The 22023-nt window shown below is 43.7% G+C and overlaps 1 protein-coding gene across 1 annotated transcript in view; it reads right to left on the reverse strand.

The window, feature by feature from the left end:
• Positions 1-22023, reverse strand: part of DDX11 (DEAD/H-box helicase 11) — an 81979-nt gene that overhangs the window by 13669 nt on the left and 46287 nt on the right. The window contains exons 10-18 of the mRNA XM_018576423.1: positions 17759-17805; positions 14980-15059; positions 11002-11046; positions 9857-9924; positions 7204-7242; positions 6086-6206; positions 5704-5835; positions 3305-3417; positions 943-1015 (exon numbers count right to left, since the gene is read on the reverse strand). Of these exons, the coding sequence (XP_018431925.1) occupies positions 943-1015; positions 3305-3417; positions 5704-5835; positions 6086-6206; positions 7204-7242; positions 9857-9924; positions 11002-11046; positions 14980-15059; positions 17759-17805 (718 nt within the window). The remainder of the gene's footprint in view (positions 1-942; positions 1016-3304; positions 3418-5703; positions 5836-6085; positions 6207-7203; positions 7243-9856; positions 9925-11001; positions 11047-14979; positions 15060-17758; positions 17806-22023) is intronic.

The raw sequence follows: 22023 nt of genomic DNA on the forward strand, positions 1-22023 counted from the left end.
CCAGTTGAGCTTACATGTCACAGACTGAAGCGAGTTCTCCATATATTCCCATAAAGAATCCACTAAAGAATTTGGGGCTACAAAGAGTACAGAAGCAGCACTATTCCAGGTTAGTATGTGCTATCAGTTCCTCTGCATTTTTACATTTTTAGACTCCCATGTGGGTTAAACGAATACTTATCTCTTTGAGCTCGATGAGCTAAGACTAACATTTTACACCCAGAAAAATTAAAATAATTAGCAGATTCCACTATCTACCTGAAATTTAGAAAAACAAAAAAAACTTTTAGGGCAGAAGTCCTTTTTAAACTCTGTAATTAGCCAGGGTTCTCACTTCACTTCAACTCTTTAATTTAGGAATGCATATGGTCCATCCTTGAATCAGATTTTGTAAAATCCTGCCCCTGGAAACTCTCATAAAAAGATTGTTCATCATCACCCAGAACTCAAATGATCATGCAACACTCCTAGACCAGCTTTTATCCAGTTGACAACACAGGGAATAGAACGCAAAGATTCCAGTTTCAGTCTTGATCAATTTTGTAGCATTCAATACAAAATCAACGTATTTTAGGGTTCTAAGGGGACTTCTTTGTCAGGGCTAGAAAATGCAGCAAAAGGGCACAACCTGCACAGTGCTCAATGTGGTTCTAGGCCAAAGCCAAATCACTGAGTGCTAAGACAAATACCATTCATCTGGACTGAAAATATATTCTTGGTGCTCTTTTCTATATTTATTTGAATCGTTACTACAGATACATCTCCAATTATTTACAAAGCGTCCCGTGAAAATATTTGTATGAGACATACCCAACTAAAACCATACCAATCTTCAAATGATCCAGTCCTTCTCACTACCCCCCAATTAACGTTTATCAAATGTCTATGAGTGCACAAAACACCTCCTGATATAAGGTTCATATACAATAAGAAAAGGCTTACCACAGGAGAACTCCACTATGCGGTCCGGGCTGAGACCGGCAGATATCAACAGCTGCTGCTTAAAATCCGATACCTACAAAACAGATGCAGGGATGGGACATGAAAACTGTGTGTGTGTTCGGAAGCTGCACTCAGTAAGAATGTGTAGATTGTCACCTGCTAATAGTTGTACGGTCAAAAAAGACAAGAGCCCTGTGTGTACTGGAACACAAACAGTAGTCACTGCTGACTGCAGGCCTGATGCAGCGGGAACACCAGTATAGATAAACTGGGAACCTGCACTTTTTGGCTATCTAAAGAACCATCCAGGGTTTTTATATTCAGTAGCTATAGATGTGTGTAGAAACTTCTGTTGCAGGGAGAACACCAGTACAAAACTGGGAAGACCTGTGCTTGGTGGACTGGAGAAACTTCCAGGATTTCCAGCATGAATCCATCAGCGCTGTACGCTGACTGAAGAGACTTCCAGGATTTCACATATCCGGCATGAATCTACCACTAGCTATTGATGGTCGAAAATCTTCCATCGGTACAGAGGACAGAAAAGCTAAAGAAAACAGGAGCACTCTCCAGGGGACACTAGCAAAAAATTGAGGCATGATGGTTGTGGACAGGGTAACCCTGTGCTGGTCAACTGCTTTTTTGCTGCCAGTGTCCTTTTCTCCTGCAGGCAGCAGTATAACTCGACAGTCTAAGAAGTCAAAGAATTCCTGTGTCCCTCATTACTGAGCAAAAATCAGTTACATAACACAGAACAGTTCAGGAACATCAACAGAAAAAAGAGGCAAGACTTCCATTGGTCTTTAAAGTTACAACTCTTATGCTGCTCATACTGGTTTAATCCCTTTTTTGTGACAAAGTAAATTAAGATGACAGGTATGTGTCAATTCTTCTACATGTGTTCCAAGACATGGGGACTCCCATAACTGGGGTTTCTCTTTTAGAAAGGATTAGGTTTTTCTGTTATTACATTGGTGTTATTTTGTGTGGTCAGTTTAGAAGCCAATAGCACTTAGGGGAGTTCTTGGAGTGTTCAGAAGCGAGCGCTGCAGATCGTCCGCCCAGACTGTAGTCCAGCTGTTCAGGAATTCTTATATGGCCTATTGAGAGTTATAAAATGTATCACAGTTCAGGGATTATGCAGACCACCTCTCCCTGGAGACAACCCCCACCCTCCTGATCCTATCAGTGTGCAATCCCCTGGAAGCAGAATGACATTTTAGGTAATTTGAATGTGGCATTTGCAGCCTTTTCAGTGAATGTATGGCTGATTGACTGTGACTGTACCAGAACCCGCCACAATCGGGCTCATCAGGTGCTGTGTGATGTGGATGGAAAATGAATTCCATCCTTCTGCACATTGGATTGTTTAGTATTCAGAAAAAAGGGACCAAAAACTTCAACTAAACACAAAGGTGAAACACATATGCAGAACGGTTTAATTTGCTGACAGATTTGTAATTAAAGAGAACCAGTCGGGAATGGGCTTCTGTAACAATCTGAATATGCACACTTAACCACTTGTCTACCAGCACCATTTGTTAAACACACTCCCGGTTGCTATAGCAGACTGTTGGCTTTTAGATGTATTATATGTTCGCTCACTTCCCAATCTACTGAGCCGACCTGTGACAGTTTCATTGTCACAGGTCGGCTAGAACTATGAGGATGAGTGAAAATCACTCACCTCATAATTCTCCTTTAAAGAGGATCTGTCATATCTAATATGCTATCAAATAGTGGGAGGCACGTTTAAAACAAAAAGTAAAAACATTAAAGTAACAAAACAAAATATAAAAACCACAAAACAAAAAGTTTGTAAAGTCCCCAGCCCCCACATATACTAAAATACATGTCAGGTGCGCCTACAAACGAAAATGGCGATTGTGCCATGCCAGAGTGAGGATACTGTAGGGACATAATTCACAGTTAGCTCTAAAATAATGTCCTGTAAAAGGCTTTTAAATTGTCGCCTATAAACAATTTGGATACCAAGGTTTGTCGCCATTTCACGGGCATACACAATTTTAAGGCTTGGCATGTTTGGTATCGATTTACTCGGCGCAACCTCATCGTTTATATTTCACAATTAATTATATTTACCATTCATTTTATATTTTACCATTATATTTTGTTTGTGTGCACTAACATTACATTAGTGTATTCTGTACTGAAAATTTGGGTTTGACAAACAGTTGCACTAATATTGTGTGACATAAAAAAGCAACATAAAATATATACAGTAAGCGCCCAGTTATCCGGCACCTACGGTGATCGGCAGGGGCCGGATAACTGTAGTTTCTGTTTGCTTGAGAGTTATTAGTAACTCTCAAGCAAACACCCCCCCCCCCCCCTTTCTCACCGGCTGCATGGTTCCTCCAGCGATGATGACAGAACGACACTCCTTCAGGACTTCGGCAAAATGCACAGCTGGATTTAACATGAGAAATTTCAGGCTACTGTGTGCCACAGTACCTGCAAAGACAGACACATTTCTCTTCATGTAAGGTAATAAAGTAATTGTGTTTGCATTCCTGCTATCGAACAGATGCCCATCAAATAGACAGAATTGTCTACTTGATGGGCATCAGGCTGAACAGGAAGTGAGGAAATTCTCCCCTCTTACTGTCTATTTGATGGGTATCAGGCAGAACAGAAAGTGAGGAGATTCTCCGCTCTTCTGGTCTACTTGATGGACATCAGACAGGAATAGAAAATAAGTAAAAATGTCCCCCCTCTTCGTGTGTGAAGGGTATCTATTTCATGGGCATTAGACACAAAGGAAGCAAGAGGAAATCCCTCAATCAGGAAACACTAATGAAAATATATATTCTGTTAGGATAAGGAAGGTATAGAACGGGTCATAGTTGTAGGCAAGTTCCCTTCACCTTTCTGTCCAGGTGACAGATTCAGACAGAACAAGATACAAGGGAAAATTTCAACAAGGACATGCAGCATATTAAATCATACTGAATTTCTAACTCTCCCCACTCTCTCCAAGTTTAAAAAGTAAATATGATTTTTGTACTTACTGTAAAATCCTTTTCTTGGAGTCCATTGAGGGATACACAAAGTCTTTAACCTTCATGTTATAGTGCTGCCTACAGGAGGTATGGATACAGACAAAAACACTGTAGGCCAACCCAGGGTCTAACCCCTCCTACTACCAGTATACCTCACTTTTTTTTTAGCAAAGTACTACCGAGATTTTGCAGCATCAACACCACCAGTTCAGAAATTATAGCTACAAGAAACACTACCTTGTGGAGGAGAAATTAATGTCTCTAATGGGTTTAAACAGTGGTTTCTGAAGCACAGATAAAACTTGCTTTAGGTATCACCGAGCCACTGGGGAACAGATGGGGGAAGGCACATAAAGGGCCTCTGTACAAAGGCCTTAATCAAGGAGTGAGAGGCCAGCAGTCTCTGAAACAGGACAGAAAGGGCAGAAATCTGACTCTTAATAGTGCGGAGTCTGAAATGCTGGTCCAGACTAAGCTGCAGGAAAGACAGGATTTGTGTCAAGGAGAAACTCCTGGCTCCTAAAGACAGGTACAGTATATGTTCTACTGCAATACTAAGCACCTTGTTAAGGTGGGGTGGGAAGGGCAATGTCAGTGTCTCTGTACCTGGAAAATGTTCCACAGCTAACATTATTCCCAGAATGGAGTCTGGAAATGCCCAGTGCCCGAAGGTCACTTCCAGGCTATCCCCACAAAGTCCAGTCCAGCGTGATTTGGACACAGTACTCCAAATGCCAGGCTGACGAGGACTGCAATCGCAGAGGCAAAGCTCCAGCAGACATGTCCATTGAAAAAAAAAGCAATGAAGGAAAAGCAGGTGCTGGGAAAAAACTGGTTGGTTCTTTAGCAATGTTAAAGAAAAGATGTCCATCCTCCTAGGACACTAGCATAAAAACATTGGAGGGGGCATGCTGGTAGTAGTTTCTACTCAGCTGGCCTAGAATTGTTCTTGTTTTTGAAGTGTCCAAATCTCCTGAAGGAGGATAACTGTCGGTATAACTCCAAAGGTTTCTGAATTCCTGTGTTCCTTAATGGGCGGGAAAAAAAAACATTTTGACTAGAGTAGGACTTTAACATTTCAAGCTAGAAAAGCTTTTGGGAGCCCTGTACTGTGTTCAGTTCATACAGTCCAATCTGCTTTCTTGTCAATACCACATCTGTTAAAGATGAGTAGCAGGTAAATGGAATGTCAGAATAATTTGGGGAAAGTAGGGGATGTGGGGCAGAGGGTCAGTTTTTAAAAGGAGAACTATGAGGCGAGTGCTTTTCACTCACCTCATAGTTCTAGCCGACCTGTGACAATGAGACTGTCACAGGTCGGCTCAGTAGATCTGGAGGTGAGCGAACACATACCGTCGTTCGCTCACCTCTCGATCCTGTCACGGCTCTCTGCCGTGACAGGGGAGGGGCTGGATTCCCGGGTACAGCTGGCTCTGCCTCTAGATAGGCAGAGCCAGCTGTCAGTCACCCAGCTGGGCGGATCCCGGCACAATTGTCGGGATCCGCTTCAGCTGCGGCGTCTCAGTATAACGCGAGCAGCAGCACGCGGTATACTGCGGCGTCTCAGTATACCGCGAGCTACAGCTCGCAGTATACTGAGCCTAGGGTGATGGGAGGACGCTAGTTTGTGTCCTCCCGTTACCCTAAGGAGAACTATGGGGAAAAGCCTTAACCCCATAGTTCTCCTTTAAGGAAACCCCCTTGAAAGCCAATAAATAGACAAGAAAGCAGGATATACCTTGCAGCTGTATTATGACTCGCCCATCTTGGTTAGCATTAGTTAATGCTGACAGGAAGCCTTCAATTTGCATGAGCGGAGACGCAGTACGAGGATGTCTATTCTCTTCACCCTCCTCAGGAATTTCTGCAGCTGGCATAGATACATAGAAAAGATAACGTTAATTCTCCAACATTTATGTTCAATTATAATTCTTCCACCTATGCCACGGCAACTGCAGTATGAAGGAATGTAGCTCCGAAGCACGTACAGGGCAAATGCAAAGATCAAGGATGATGTGCAAAGTGTATAAACCCTAGCAAGCAGATTTTAGCATCCATGTGTTTACAGTGGTGAGACCAGTTAATGAGCCACAGATACAATTTAAGGCCCTATGACTTACCTTCAGCCTGGCCCTTCTGGTTAAGGTTTTGTAAAAACTGCTGCAAGCCACCAGCCTTTTGGTTCTCCTTGATAGGAACACAGACTTCTGAGCTTCTGAATTTCTCCATGAAGCCGAATAACTGAATTGAAAATAAAAGCAAAAAGCAATTCTTCACTAAGCAAGAATAGCCGAAGGTCCAGATATTGGAGATATGGGTTGCACAAGGGTGAGCAAATATCCACGGACACATCATTCTTGGGAGAGATGCACTATAGGACCAAATGTATGCAGCCACCTCTCCAAAAGACTGATTTCAGGTCTTTCCGGTGAAGGAGACACCATACAAATATACTGTATTTTAGACAATTGTGTATTTTTAACCTAGTGGTAATAGCCTGGGGATGGCCTTTTCCAGTTCCAGCATGATTGTGTCCCTGTGTAAAGCCAGCTCCATATAGACATGACCTGTTTGGTGAAGAGGAACTTAAGTGAGCTGCACAGAGCCCTGACCTCCGCCTGACTGAACATAATTCGGAGCGCCAGTTGCAAGCTGGCTCCATCCAACAACATCAGTACCTGGCCTCACACATGCCATTTGGCTTAGTAAGTGCAGACACACTCCAAAACCTTGTGGAAAGTCTTCCCAGAAAAGTGCAGGCTGTTAAGGTCAATGGGTGATTTGTCCAGTCAGCTACAAAGAGAAGTATGGACAACGGCACTCTGTTTATGGATGTAGATGCAGCAAATCGCATTGAGTGCACTCAGCACTGAATGTGATTTGCTGCATCTACGTCAATTAACAGACGCATTTGATTTGCATTTGGAGTGCCGCGGTCCATACTTCTCTTTGTGCAGAGACAGTTGCCATCCGTCGACCACTGTCGCACCCACCTTATCTACATGGAAAAAGCAGTCAGGAGTGCAATGGGTTCATGTACTGTTGTGCAGTCAGCTATCACATGTCTATGTTTTGGAATGGGATGTCCAATAACCTCATAAAGGTAAGATGGTCAGGTGCTAATAAGCTTTTGGCCATATAGTCTAGCTGCTTATGAATGGTCAGCCATTGGAGCCTTTAATAACAATGAATGACCAGCACTGGATGAAAAGTCATGTACTGCCTTATCTTATCTTACCTTCCGGCTGATCATACTCCTCACACAGTACCTCTGCACCTAAGTAGAAAACAAAACTCAAAAAAATCACTAAGGGACACAGGTGCTAAACAGAGAGGAATGTCATCTTTAATTATTATTTCACCCCAAAAAATCTCACAGAAGACAAAGATTTATGGCAGTGTAAAGAAGAATGATTGAGCAATAAAGGTGATGTGACAGGTGGACACATGTGAACGTGACCCACGCTGAACTGACAGGCAAGATAAATACAGTGCTATAGTAAATGATCAATAAGGAGTCAAGGACAAGTCGAGTCATATTTAAAGACATTTTGAGGGTTAATGGAAAATTTCACTTCTACATTGAGACCAAGACCCGTTGCAGAGCCCTATATCTAACGCAATTCATCCTGGTTGTGCAGAACAGTAATAAAATGCAATCATATTTCAGGTCACAGCAGTCAGACCAAGACAGATTATTATAATTATTATCATTACATTTTATATGAAGCCGACAAATTGGAAGCATTAGATTGTTACCATAAAGCATTTTACAGGCAAATGACCCTAGCTCATTTATATTAGGGTCCGTTATGGATGGTATTAACTTTCCTGTAGGTTTTTGGGTTGCAGGAAGGAACTGGACCACCTGAGAAAACCCGCAAGCGAACAAGGGTTATAATATACAAGTTCCATCTAGAACCCACCCTGGTGGGAAGCAAACCCAGGACCCCAGAGCTACAAGGCAAGATTGCAAACTACGTATAATGGACCTTTCACAAGTAAAAACAATCCCTTTCATATGTGTATTTAGCTGTTTGACGGACGTTCAGCTTTAAAATCTAAAGTTTACAATATTCATAAGTGCCGTGTAATGTGACAGAACATGTCCAAAAAAAAAATGCATGAGTGCCTAAGCGCTGTTTTTACAGCTTCACAAGAACCTATTAGACATCATAACAGATATATTCCACCCACTCCTTCCTCTAAACACTGGATCACATTGTTGGTGTCATAAGGGGGTGGGGTCTAGGTGCTGGAAGGGCTGCCCAGGGATAGCCTACACCTCCACTAATACACTGAGTGGCCAGATTATTATGACCACCCCATCAGTACTTCGTTGGGCCATGTGATGACTCCACGAGATGACTTCGTTGGGCCGCCTCGTGACTCCACGAGATGACTTCGTTGGGCCGCCTCGTGACTCCACGAGATGTTGAAAGGTGATGCGAGGAATCTGACACTGCACTGTTGCCCTTCTGTTGTCTTGTACCAGTCTTGCCAGTCTCCGTTCTGCCCTAACATTGACTAGTCGCTGACGGCCACAATTCGCACGTTCAGACCCAGATTTTCGGCTGACAGTCCGGTCTTTAAAACACTTTAACAACAGCTGCTCTTGAACATTTAACGAATTCTGCTGTTTTGCTGATACTCCCTCCATGGCTCCGAGCGCCAACAATCATCCCACGTTCAAAGGCTGTTAAATCGCGTTGTTTACCCGTATCGTCAGAAAAAATCACTTCTACTGTCGTGGCAAACAACCTGCTTCCCTATTTATAATGGTCTGGTCCTCTAGCAACTTCAGCGCAAAATTATAGCTAATTTGCCTACAAACGTCAGGTGGTCATAATAATCTGGCCGCTCAGTGTATGGTGGACACCTAATAGCAACACATCACTGTAAAATTAATGCAAAAGGGGGCCTAAGGCAAAACAGTACGGGAATTAGCCAAAATTCTTACACTGCGTGGTTCTGTCAAGTGGTTAACTCAAACTTTTGTTGAAGGAGCTGGATCGAACATTTTCAGATGAACAATGACTGCCGCCAATCAGCTCCAGTCACTGTTCATGTATTCTGACAGGAGCGGGCATCAGCTGTCAAAATACAATAGCCGCAGCAGGGAATTTGTTAGATCTATTTGCGTATGGCCAGCTTTGCTGTCACTGCCATATCATTCACAGCTGATTTGTATAATACTGTTTATAGGATATGTTTGTCCCAGTCTATGTCTCTTCTGCTTCTGACTAGTGCTTTAGGGCCCTGTCACACCATGTCCGGACCAGATCTGATAGCGTTTCAAGCGTCACAAACGCGGTGCGTTTGTGATGTGTTGCAGTGCGTTTTTCTTTTAGTTTTTTTAAGGGGGTAATGTCATTATGCAAATTAATCTCTTCCTGCTCCATGTCATAGCTTCAGTTGCAATCCCGATTCCCGGTGCGGTGCATTTGTGATGCGTTTGGGTGTGTTCCAGTGCAGGAAAAATGTGACATGCAGCATTTTTTTCCTGCACTGGAACGGACTGGACTGGCATGAACAGAGCCCAAAAATCACATACAAATGCACTTTGATGCATTTGTGGTGCGGAAGTAAAATGTAACATACCGCATCTGATCCGGACATGGTGTGAATGGGCCCTTAACCTCTTGCCGTCCGCCCGTAGTAAAAAAACGGACGGACGGCACTGACTCACAGGACTGCTCAGACATCTATGGCTAAACCTCAATTAGCCACCAATAGGTCCCTGCACAGCTCTGACTTTACACTGCCCTTCTCTGTCTTCTGAACGTTATTGAGATGAGGGATGCAGACTAATGAACAATCTTCCTCTATAAGTGGAAAGTGTTTAAACAGTCGGAGGTCCTGTCAAAATCATTCCTTTAAAATGTAATTACCTTGAAGAGGTTGATGTTATCTACCTGACTGTAGAATAGGAAATCGTTGATGGATTTCAGAGTGGTGCCTAAAGAAGGAACATGGCATGTCAATTCAGTTCATAAACGAATGCTTTGGTTTATACGTAAGTGCATTATCGCCACCGTCACCAGATTCACCTTCTCTATTTCTCCCAGAGACCACTGTCATCTGCACAGAAAGTGACTGCAAATTAACATTTTACAGTTGTCACCAGAACAAGAGAAGGGACATTTACTAGGGATCCACCGATACCAAGTACCGTACTCGGTACAAGTACAAGTACAGATACTTTTCCAGCTCCAAGACTACACTAGAGAAAAATTCAAAAGTTAGGAGGCAGCTGTCATTTGTAAGGAGCACACGGAGCTCCTGGGATTTGTACATCTCTGTTTTAATGATTTTGCTTTTATAAATATATACTGTATAAGGGATGCACAGATACCAGTTTTGCGAGTACGAGTACTGATACATTTTAGTTTTTTGTCATGCGACAGATTTTCTAAAACAATATCAACTAATGATTTCAGGACATTGGTGGAGCCCCAGAGCCAGGTCCGCGCTGCAACTGCTGCAACCCTGGTAGTTCTCATGAAAATGCCAAGTATCTGCACTGGTACTCGAAAAGGATCTGTGCATCCCTAACATTTACCAGTGAAAAAACCTGTTATGGGAACAACTGTCTAAGGGCCCATTCACACCACATCCAGATCGCGAAAATATAATAAAGATACACTCACCTGATCCTCGGTCCTACCTCTCACCTCTCTCTCCACTCTGGCTGTGGCATGTCGCTCAGCGTCCTCACGTCTAATTGATCTGCATTAGATGCATCACAGGTCCTTAAACCACTGGAGCCCAGGGGAGAAGAGGCTGCGCGGACCGATCTAGCAGCCAGGCGTGACCAAGGACCGGGTAAGTATATTTTATTTATTTTAGTTAATTGACCAAAACAAGCCCCACTGCAAGGGTTCATTTGAAATCCTGGAGATATTTAAAATAAAGTTTTGGCTTCAGGTCTACTTTAAGAGCTTGTTTGAAAGAAATAAACAGTAGGAAAAGAAGTCATTTCTTACAAATCATTCCTCAGACAATTTGACATCCACTTGATGGTTTTCTCACTCACCGTCTTGAGAAACTTTTTGAAAGTTTGGATTCTGTTTGATATTACCTGTAAATGGGAGGAGATGATAATGACAGATACATTATCCCAGAAGCACGCCTTCTCTATGTGTTTATATAATTGAATAACATGCAATAAGAAAGAACAGGAAATACCGCTGAAAGCGGTCAGGTGGCAGAGATCACCTAACATCTGAAAGCTGCTTTCCAATCAACTTCTTCACCTCACACACTGTCTCCCAGCTTCTGAGGGTCCCATATTTTTCTCTTTTTACATTGATCTCAATTATAAGGCTATGGGTTGTGATGCTGTCTTACACACTTAGATGCTGGTAAACAATGAAGAAGGTCAGGTGGTTGACAGGGCAGAAACTATTAGATGTGGGGTGACCTGTAACTCTCAGTCTGAAGCGTAAGACTCAAAGTAAAGCTGGCCATACACTGTATGAATTTGTTCAGTGGGTGGGAACATTTTTGGCTGAACAGTGACATTGGGGGATTCATCCATCCACACTCTGTTTAGCGTGGATGGAAGAAACTGTTATATTTTTTTCGTTGAGCGGCGGTTGACAGCACAAACTATGCATGGCAGTGCGTTCGGTCTCCAGAACGCAAGACGGCCGGCTCACTGCGTTAAGGGGTGGGAGGGGGTGTGGCAGTGCATTGTGGCAGCCACGCCCCTTGCCCACAGTGCGATCACCCACACCCAGAACCCAGGCACATTAGTGTCTGTGTTTCGGTCCAGGGCTATCTGCAAAAATAGTGTTTGTAGTATTTTTGCAGATCGCACTGGAACGGAACGCAGACTTTAATGTGCCTGTGTTCCAGGAGCAGGGCATTGAAGTCAATGGCACTGCAGCCACGCCTCCTCCCACCCCTGAACGCAGGGAGACGGCCGGCTTGCGTTCCAGAGGCCGAACACACAGGAATGTAGAGTTTGTGGTGTGAACTGGCCCTTAGTCCGCAGGCTGAACAAAAATAATATAGCGTGGCATAGCCAGCTTTGATAAAGCTAAGTAAGGCTGTAAAGATCTAGATTCCATAAGATTACCTAATTATACCAACTTACAAAGGAAAATAGTAAACTCCCCATTATCCGGCATTTAAGCAACTGGCACTCTCAATCAACCGGGGAAAAAAAAAAAAAATCGAGGACATAATATATCCTCTTTTTTGTTTTGCTGTTGCTTGATAAAAACTTCTGTGGTCGGCTGCAGAATGGGTTTCAATAGCCAGCCTGCTATTGTCTTTCAAATTGCAATAGCCAACAGCAGGCTGGCTATTGTACCCGCCCACTGAGCAGAGGAACAGACCCGAGAGAGAACTTTCTCTTTCAGATCTGCTCATCAGCTCAGCGGTGAGGTTTCAATAGCCAATAGCAGGCTGGCTATTGAAATCCAGCCCATTGAGTAGAGGAGCGCACCTGAGAGATAAAGTTCTCTCAAGTCCCTTCCTCTGCTTAGTGGGCGGGCACAATAGCCAGCCTGCAATTGCAATTTGAAATAGCCAGTAGCAGGCTGGCTATTATTCCTGGCTGCTGGCATTCACCTGTCGGGTGCGGAAGCTAACCGGCAGATGAATGGGGCCGTGGGAGGGAAGGGCGCCGCGGGTGGTTGCTTGAGAGTTACTATTAACTCTCAAACAACCAGAAACTACCGATCCCCGTGGGTGCCGGATAACTGGGAGCTTACTATATGTAGATTCTTTCCCATCCCAATCATGACCATTTCACTTTAAATAGGAACTTCGAGTAAATAGGTAAACACATCTTGTAGTTTATTTATGCATTCCGTCATGAAATCATTTTATCAGGACAGCGAGTGCTCTGACAAAACGGTACATTTTTCAGGGTACTGGCAGAAATAAAATGTTTAGATGTTGCCTATAAAATTCACTATTAGAGCCCGTGTCCACTTTAAGAAATGTATATCACCAGGAAACAGGTAAACCTCAGCTGTACTTCTTTAATATCAGGTATAATCTCTAATACAGCCATGGCAGGTTCCCGAGAACACAATCTGCAGAAAATGGCAACAGTTCTCAGTGCACCGGCTTCCAGGAACCACCATCTGTCGCGTCAACCCCAAATGCATACTGACAACATGCTGCGCCCCCTCCGCAAGATTAGAGGATTCCAATTTACATCCTACTGTTCGCTGTGCGCTTCCCCTGCGCCAGGAGCTCCAGCATGCTCTTGCCAGGTATTTGGTGCCAGGCGGCATGGCAGCTAAGTAGGCTTTGCTAGTAACAACTGTTTTCCGCTTGTATTAATATACAGAGGCTCTAATAATTCACTAATTAGCAGCGAGGAACCATATGAAGAGAGTATGCTGGAAGATTTAGAAGCATATGTAGAATTGTTCTGTATAAATCTATTATTTTATCATCTTTCCTAAAAGTGAACCCGTATTTCATACTCACTTGTCATGCTTTCCCCGGCCCACCTCTTTTACCCACTAAGAAAGCCCCAGGAGAACCTAGTATGGGGGAAGCACATGACTCTCTTCACCGCCTACAACAACTCAAACTCACAATTGGAGGTGAAGAGTCTGTAGTAGAAGGGAGTGCAGCCCTGTGTAAACCTCAACCCAGTGTATGAATTCACACAGCAATTTTAAGGTCCACAAAGCGAGGCGGAGCCTAAATAGGGAGTATTTAACTTTGTCTGAATGGACACAGTGTGGGTTCACTGCTGAAGTGCCAGTGCTACTCCACATTGCAAGGATGAGCTAAAATGTTCAAGCCATTATTTTGTTCTAATTAAGAGTTTTAAAGTGGACTTTTAGTAACTTTCCAAGGCCGCATTCATACATTTCTGGCATATCACAAAATATGGCAACAGAAAAGCCCCGCCTTTTATCATTAACCCCTTCATGACTGAGGCCCTTTTTTCAATTTTTGCACCCATGTTATATTCCACATTTTAGGCCTGAAAATGACGTAAAACCCCCCAACATTATATATTTTCTGAATGCCAAGACCCTATAGAATAAAATGGTGGTAGTTGAAAATTACTCCCTGCAGGGATAACCCCCTGCCCTCTCCGATCCTCCAGGGCTCAGTGGAGGAACAAACGGGGGAGGGGGCGGGCACAGCTGGCTGTCTCTAGATAGGCAGAGCCAGCTGTCACTCACGCAGCTCGGTGGATCTCCACAGTATTGTTGGGATCCATCCCAGCTGCGGCGCTCTCAGTATATCGCCGGCAATAGCCCGCGATATACTAAACTTTGGGTCATGGGAGGAGATTAGCATATGTCCTCCCGTGACCCTAAAGAGAGCTATGGGGAAAAACAATTACCCCATAGTTCTCCTTTAAGCATCAGTCCAGTGACTTTGCCCAGCCTGAGATGATACCATCAGTCCACTGTAGACAGCCTCAGTTTCCTCTCCCCCAGTGATCAGACGGCAACACTGTAACTTTGTTGCAAGTCACAAGGTGAGAGCCTGCAGCAGGGGCTGATCTGTGTCAGACATTTGGGAACGCAGCCAAGAACTGCACAGGCACCAGGATTTATATGACTATGCAAACTCTGAGCCAGAGCCTTAGTCCAAGGAGTAGGTGGTAACCCTGGATGAGACCTACACTAAGATGGTACGGTCCTTCTGGGGAGAAAAGCTCAGTGATAGTGAATAAATACCTGGAGTGTTACACTGACACATTAGAACCGACAAGAATAAATATATCAGAGGCTTGGTCTACTTTGAAGAGGCCTTCAGCCTCAACACTATGCACATGTCTTCTAGATTTGTAACAGGCTACCTTCCCACAAGGACTCATACAGCTCAGTTCACTGCTGTGAATGCACTATGCACTATGCACTGTATATTACTAAATACTAATAAAGACGAAACAATAGAATTGTAAGGGTATAAAACCCAAGAAACAACTACACTCCCATGGGGCTCACAATGTCAAATAAAAAGACCCTGAGAAGACACATTATCTCAATGAGATTGTAGTAAAGAACATGTTGAAGCTCACCTCCCAGCGCACCCACAAACTTCTCCAGAAGAAACAGAATCTGTTTGATGTACATCAGGTTTTTGGCTTTGAGGCGACTCCTGTGAAACACAGAAAAATGAGAACAGAAGGCGACCCAATACATGTTCACGCATTCATCATTCCAAACGATGGCCAACCCTATGAGGCGTCCATGAGGGATAAGCTTTTACTATCCCAGACGGGGCTACATTTAGCAGTGTACAGTCTATCTTCTATGTGCGCCTCATTTACTACCAAATGTGCTTATATGTTTCTGAAGCCGGCCACACACCTATAGATTATCTGCAGATGTTCTATGGTCAGATGGAAAAAGTGCAACAAATTCCCCCACCTACGCTAAACTGTGTGGATGGAGGAATCTTCCACTGGGCCAAGCGTCAGTATCTTGCTAGGCGGCCCCGCTGGCTCACAAAACACCTGAACACTCTGATTGGATGGTGGCATTGTTCAGGTATTGTGGGAGCCAGTGGGGGCGACTAGCAAGATACTGAAGCCTGGCCCAGTGGGAGATTCCTCCATCCACAAAGTTTAGCGTAGATGGAGGAATCTGTTGCACTTTTTCCATCTGACCACAGAAAATCTGCAGATAATCTATAGGTCTGTGTGTGGCCGGCTTTATATTGAAGTCCATCCTGCTTTCATTTATTGCGCCTTTTTTATTTTAAGGGAAAATTCACTTGCAGACTTCATAATGCAAATTTGCGCGGGTAATCCATACACTGAGGGACTGCTGGAGGCTGTTACAAGTACGGCTTCTCTATGGGAACACGTGTGATTGTGGCACACATGAACTGGCCAGGTCCTTGGCAGAGGAAAGATTTCTGGTTCAGGAAAAAAGAAAAGTTTTATTTAGTTCATTATTTTTATCTTCCAAAAACCATGCTGAAACTTGGCTACAGCTACATAAATGAAGTACCGATATGTTTTTAGCCCAGTTCAAGTCTCAGTCTCTTTATAGTTCCTCATCCCCACAGGTTGTGATTTGTGACTTATTTTGGCTAGGAAATGCCTTAAATTACTTTTTACACCCAGTGAAAATCAGCTTCCTGCTCCCCCCAGCCTTGTACATCTTATTTCCCTCCTATCTCTATGTAACCTGTATTTTAACTCTTCATCTCCCTTATCCTGCACATTAACCACTCTATGTGACCTTGACCTGTACATGAACCTCTTCACCCCCTCCCCTCTGTGTATGACCTGTACATTAAAGGAGAACTATGAGGTGAGTGAAAATCACTCACCTCATAGTTCAAGCTGACGTATGACAATGAAACTGACACAGGTCGGATCAGTAGATTGGGAAGGGAGCAAACACATACTGTCACTTGCTCACTTCTCGATCCTGTCCCTGTAGGGATTCCCCCCCTCCCCGCTCTGATCCTCCAGCGCTGACTGGCGGAACGGAAAAGAGGGCGGGCACAGCTGACTCTGTCTCTAGATAGGCAGAGCCAGCTGTCACTCCTGCAGCTGGGTGGATCTTGACAGTATTATCGGGATCCGTCCCGGCTAGGCGGTCTCAGTATACCGTGAGCTGTAGCTCGGATTATACTGAGCTTTGGGTGACGGGAGGATGCTAGTATATGTCCTCCTGTGACCCTAAAGAGAACTATGGGGAAAAACACTTACCCCATACTTCTCTTTTAATAATGTGCTGTATCTAGTGCACTATTACCAAGCTTCATGTTTTAACCACCTCAGTACCAGCATGTTTCCTAATCCCCCCCAAAAAAATAAGATCACCTTGATATGTCTACTTTCCAAAAAGGGGTTGTTCTGGGGAGTTTGTACATGATAATTTGAAATGTTTTATAACAGAAAGTAATGGAGACGGGTTTTGTTTTCAAAATGTTTGTTTTTTTTCCTTTATATAGTATAACAAAAACAAGAACAATCAGTGGTTATTAAATACCATGAAAAAAACGCTATATGTTGCATGACCATGTAATTGATGAAACTATCACAGCAGTGAAACATAGTATGGTAATGGAGGAGTGTTACAGGCTGGTACTTTAGTGATTAAACCAAAAGGGACCTAATAAGACAAGTTCATTGTTAAGGTCCCCACACATCTTACGATAATCGCAGGAAATCCCGCGATCGTACGATTATCGCAAGGTGTGTGGAAGCCGTGCGACCTCTACTACTGTAAGGTCGCACGACTTTAAACTTACGGACATGTTTCAAAACCCGCCGAGCATCGTACGATGTTTGGCGGGTCTGTAGCATTTTCATATAAGATAAAAGCCGGACGGGCCGGTGTCCCGTTCGGCATTGCGGTCATCGGAAGCCCGCCCCTCAGGGGGCGTGGCTTGCGATCATCGCAAGTACGATCTGCCTATGCAAGATAGGCAGATCGTACGTTTTTTTAAGTACCTTACAACCATCGCAAGACAAAAGTCTTGCGATGGTTGTAAGGTGTGTGCCAAGCCTTATGGTTTACATACACTTTAATGCCATCTTCTCATAAGAGCCGCCTACATTCCAGGCCCCCCAGATGTCCGCCAAATGTATTCCACGAGTGTGTGTATGTTTAAGCACAGCCCTAGCAAGCTGGCAGGACATCAGTGAGGCAGCGACTTCAAATAGGTTATTCAGGAGGACAAGCATTTGTGCACAGCAAACAAAATAGCTTATCCATCGCAGCTGGAACACGAGCGGCGAGCTGTCATCTTCAGTAATGGAAGAAAAGAACTGGGGAAATGAACATGTTACAGGAAGCAGATTACAGAGCCAATTACAGTATCATTATAGAGAATACCTGTATCGCTCCATGTACTGGGCCAGCTGGGAGTGAGCCTGACAGAACTGTAATGAGAGAAAGAGGGAGAGAGCGCTTAGTCCTGGTACCGACAGAGTTAGCAGGGAGTCCAGCCAAAAACACAGCACCGAGTGTAAAAAACACAAAACATATTGTAATTACTCTGCGGTTTGCGGCACATTGGTAATCTCTGGCAAGATTTGAGTGCAGGGAAGCAATGGGCAGGCAAGGGTAAGTGCGGTGCCGCCGGCTCTGATCTTCCCTCTTCTTCCAGTACATGGATTGTACAAGCCAAACTAATTCAGCTGTCATATAAAGACACTCAGCAGTAACGTAGGCTGTGATCAGCGTGTTATCACATCCAATTGTTTCAATAATAACCTGTACAGTTGTTCCAGCTAATTACCCTGAATCTGCTCTTTTCTGGGGTAAGTACAGAAATCAATGGGAATTCCAAAAACTACCTGACATTCTGCAATGAATGATACGCTACAAAGAATGAAGGAAGGAAAGAATAATAATAATAATCTGTATGTATAGCAAAAACTTGCTGGCTGTGTCCTGTTGGGGAGATTTCCCTTTACTTCCTGTCAGAGAAATTCCCCTTTATGGCAGCTGCCACTGGAACAGGTGTCCCTCTTAAAAGATTTCCCCCATACCTCTTCCTTCTGGTAACGATACTAAACAACTTTGACAATGGCCACCTGGACAAATCAGTCAGGGCCGGTGCACACCTAGGCGACACACCACCGTGCGGCAATCGTGCACGATCCCGCGTGGATTGCCGCGCGGTCAGGAGTCTCCCAGGTGTGCACCGATCGCGCTGTGTGTACCATTATTTTCCAATGGCACCCACAGGGTGGTGCTAAAACAGCCGCGCTTTGTGTATTGCAGACAAAAGGGTGCTTGAACAACGCAGCTCGACTGGGGTGACATTGGAAAATAATGGCACCCACAGCGCGATCGGTGCACACCTGACCGCACTGCATCGTGCACGATTGCAGTGCAGTGGGGTGTCGTCTAGGTGTGAACCGGCCCTCAATCTCCCCCAATGGGGACAGCCATACAAACTGGACAGAGGGTCTAACGTGTCTCCACTCTATCCAAAACTAAAGAAAAAAGGTTTTGTCTTTACGTATACTTTAAGATGTCAGTGTATTTTGGGAAGGTGATATAAAGCAACGCATTTTTTCCATTAGGCTACTACCTCCATAATATTAAACCCCATCCCTTTACATATAGCCAAAGGTATATGGGCACCTGGCCATTACAACCAATATATAGCCAAAACTACTGTATGTGAACTCGCCCTCCAAATGATTGAGTTCAGATGTTTCCAGTGAAGAGTACTGTTAATGCCACTGCCAGCAAAAATACATTTTAGACAATTGTGGGCATCCGAAATCTTGTGGTAACAGTTTGGTGAAGACCTTTTTCTATTCCAGCATGACTTTCCCCCTGTGTACAAAGCCAGCTCCGTAAAGACATGGTTTGATCAGTGTGGTGTGGAGGAACTCAAGTGGCCAGCACAGAGCCCTGACCTCAACCCTACTGAACACTGTGGAGGTAAAATGAATAATTGATTCAGGAAGGATGTTGATTGCAATGCCTTGATTCTGGGCCTCTGTCAATGGGCTTTCGTGCGCTTCAAAGGAATGCAAAACCAGTTTGCAGTGCACAAATGCCCATCGATAGATAGTCAAGTCAGTGCAATCAACATCCTTCCTGAAAAGGAATTGTGAATATGCAAGTAAAACAATGACTCATTACAATAATCAATTACAGGGGTTATCTCCAACCACAGACTTCCACTGTTCTAAGCAGGGAGCACAGCATGCACATGGAATGTGCAAATATGGCTGCTTCAATGTGCATAATTTTTTTCACAAACAAGGATTCATGATATAAAATATTACATACAAAGAAGGATTCCAGCCCCCAAAAAAGTTAAAAAAATGTAAAATAAAAATACAACCAGCTTTAGCTGCAATGCTTACCTTAAACCTGGAGCTGTCCCAAGCAGTACTTTTCCGACACTAGATGCCATCAGTCTGACAGCCATCATAATTCATCAGTTAGCCTGGGTCCAGGCTGTCGTAGACCCACCCCAGTCTGTGATTGGATACCGGAGGAGAGGCAGCACAGTGATGAGCTCATTTCTCTGTCACTCCTTCCGTCAGCACATAAACCAACTGACTCCTTGTGCTGCTTCTCTTTCACTCAGTCTGAGCTCAGAGACTACAAGAAGCTGCTACCAATTTCAGACACTTACACTGCTTGCATTTATAAGGTCATTTAAAAAAGAAATAATGAATACAGAGCTGCATTAAAGTGATATTTAAGTCAAAAGGATTTTAACCCCTTCGTGACGGGAGACGTACACTGTACGTCCAGCCACAAAGGGACCAAATGACTTGTCACGTACACTGTACGTGACGAGTTATTTGCTGCTTTAGAGGGCTGTTAACGCTGAGAATCAGCTTTTAACATTCATTAATGGATGTCCTTACTACAGAGGCATTCATTAATGAAAGGGTTAACCTTTTTCAGACACCCGATACCTTAATATCGGGTGTCTGAGAGTCAAAGCAGAGGGACACAGATGCCGGCTTTTGCCGCCGGCATTCTGACAACTCGTATAGATCGAGAGAGAAAAATTTAAGTTTAAAAAAAAGTGAAAAGTGTAAAAAAAAATTGTGAAAAGTGTAAAAAAAAAAAAAATGTGTAAAAAATTAAATAAAATAAGGGACAAATGAATGAATGTATTTATTGCATTTTTTTAGCTGTGCTGGTTTTGTAAAAAAAATACTACAAATCAAAACACATATGTGATATAAATATGTAGCCCTATCTGTCCTCTAAAAAACAATATATAATATGTGTGGGTGCACTTTGTAAGAAAGTATATTACTGACGTGGAAGAATCACACAGCGAAAATGTCAAAAGTGTGTCAGTCATTTACGAACAGAAACTAAAAACAAGCTCAGTCATGAAGGGGTTAAGCTGTTTCAAATGCTGATGAAATCGCTTACAATGGTAGCTGCTCCTTGACGTTTGAAGTTTTAGTTTTCTGCAGAATCAGCTGGTCTCCTGAGCACTGGTCCTGACTTCCTGTTTTAAAAGGGACTACTTTTTCAAGCAGGGTCCTATGGAGCCACCTTTGTGTGTGCTAGTAAGCTGTGTGTGTCTCCACAAACACACAGCAAATCAAACTACTCCCCTCCCACCCGGCCCCCTCACCTCCCTCCTCTAAGCTAGTAGATGAACAGTTGCTGGAGTCTGCTTTGTCCCTTGTGATCTTGTACTGGACAGGAAGTTTAGGGAAGCTGAGACGAGAGATTTGGAAGCAGCTGTTCAGAAACACGATGATTGTAAGTATTCGGGCAAAAAAGTAAAGCAATGCTTGGCTGAGCAATTTTACATCTGATCTAAATTAATTATTGAAGAAAGTTGGAGAGTTTACTACTACTTTCATTAGTGTCTTTTACATCTGAATAGAGTTCAGCTCTAAGTGTACCTGACCTGGCCTCACATGAAGTTGGCTGAATGATGCTGGGCTTCATTTAACCCAGAAAAGGACAGTGCTGGATCACTGAGCAGGTAAGTCTGTGGGGGATATTGGGGCGCGCGCATGCGCAGTTCTCATTTTCGGCCGGGACGTGGCGACGGGACGCAAGGTAAGTCTATGGACGCGTGCACCCGTATGCAGACATCGCTGGATCGGAGGGACAGAGCAGTCAGCGATGGATCGGACAGCCGACGCACCGCTGGAGAGAAGGCTGAAAACATCAGGAAAGAAGAAGAGGAAGATCGGAATAAGAGATATAATTTAAGGTAAGTGCTAACACTAACATGGGGGGAGGGAAACATTTTTTTGCCTTTAATGTCACTTTAAGGCTGGGATTCCTGCGGCAAGAACATACGGATTCCTGGGGCGGGAATCCCAGGTATCCTTATTCAAGTTAATGACACGGTGACAACAGCCACATTTGTTAGAGGCAGTCCGCATGTAATTGTAGATGGCACGGTTACATGCAGTCACTGGACACATCGATCATGCAAAAAACCTAACTGATAAATCTATTTTTGTTTTGGGCATTAAAGGCACTAATGACCTGCTGCCACAAAAGGGTTAACCTGACCACATTCAAAGATATACAAAAGTTTTGACTTTTCGTTTACCCTTTTACACCATGATTTTTTTTTTTTTTTTTTTTTTTTATTTATGAAAAGACAGGCGAATAGAAGCATAAACTGGGACATG

This window comes from Nanorana parkeri, unplaced genomic scaffold (assembly GCF_000935625.1).
Source record: "Nanorana parkeri isolate BGI_ZX_2015 unplaced genomic scaffold, ASM93562v1 scaffold67, whole genome shotgun sequence".
Lineage (NCBI taxonomy): Eukaryota > Metazoa > Chordata > Amphibia > Anura > Dicroglossidae > Nanorana > Nanorana parkeri.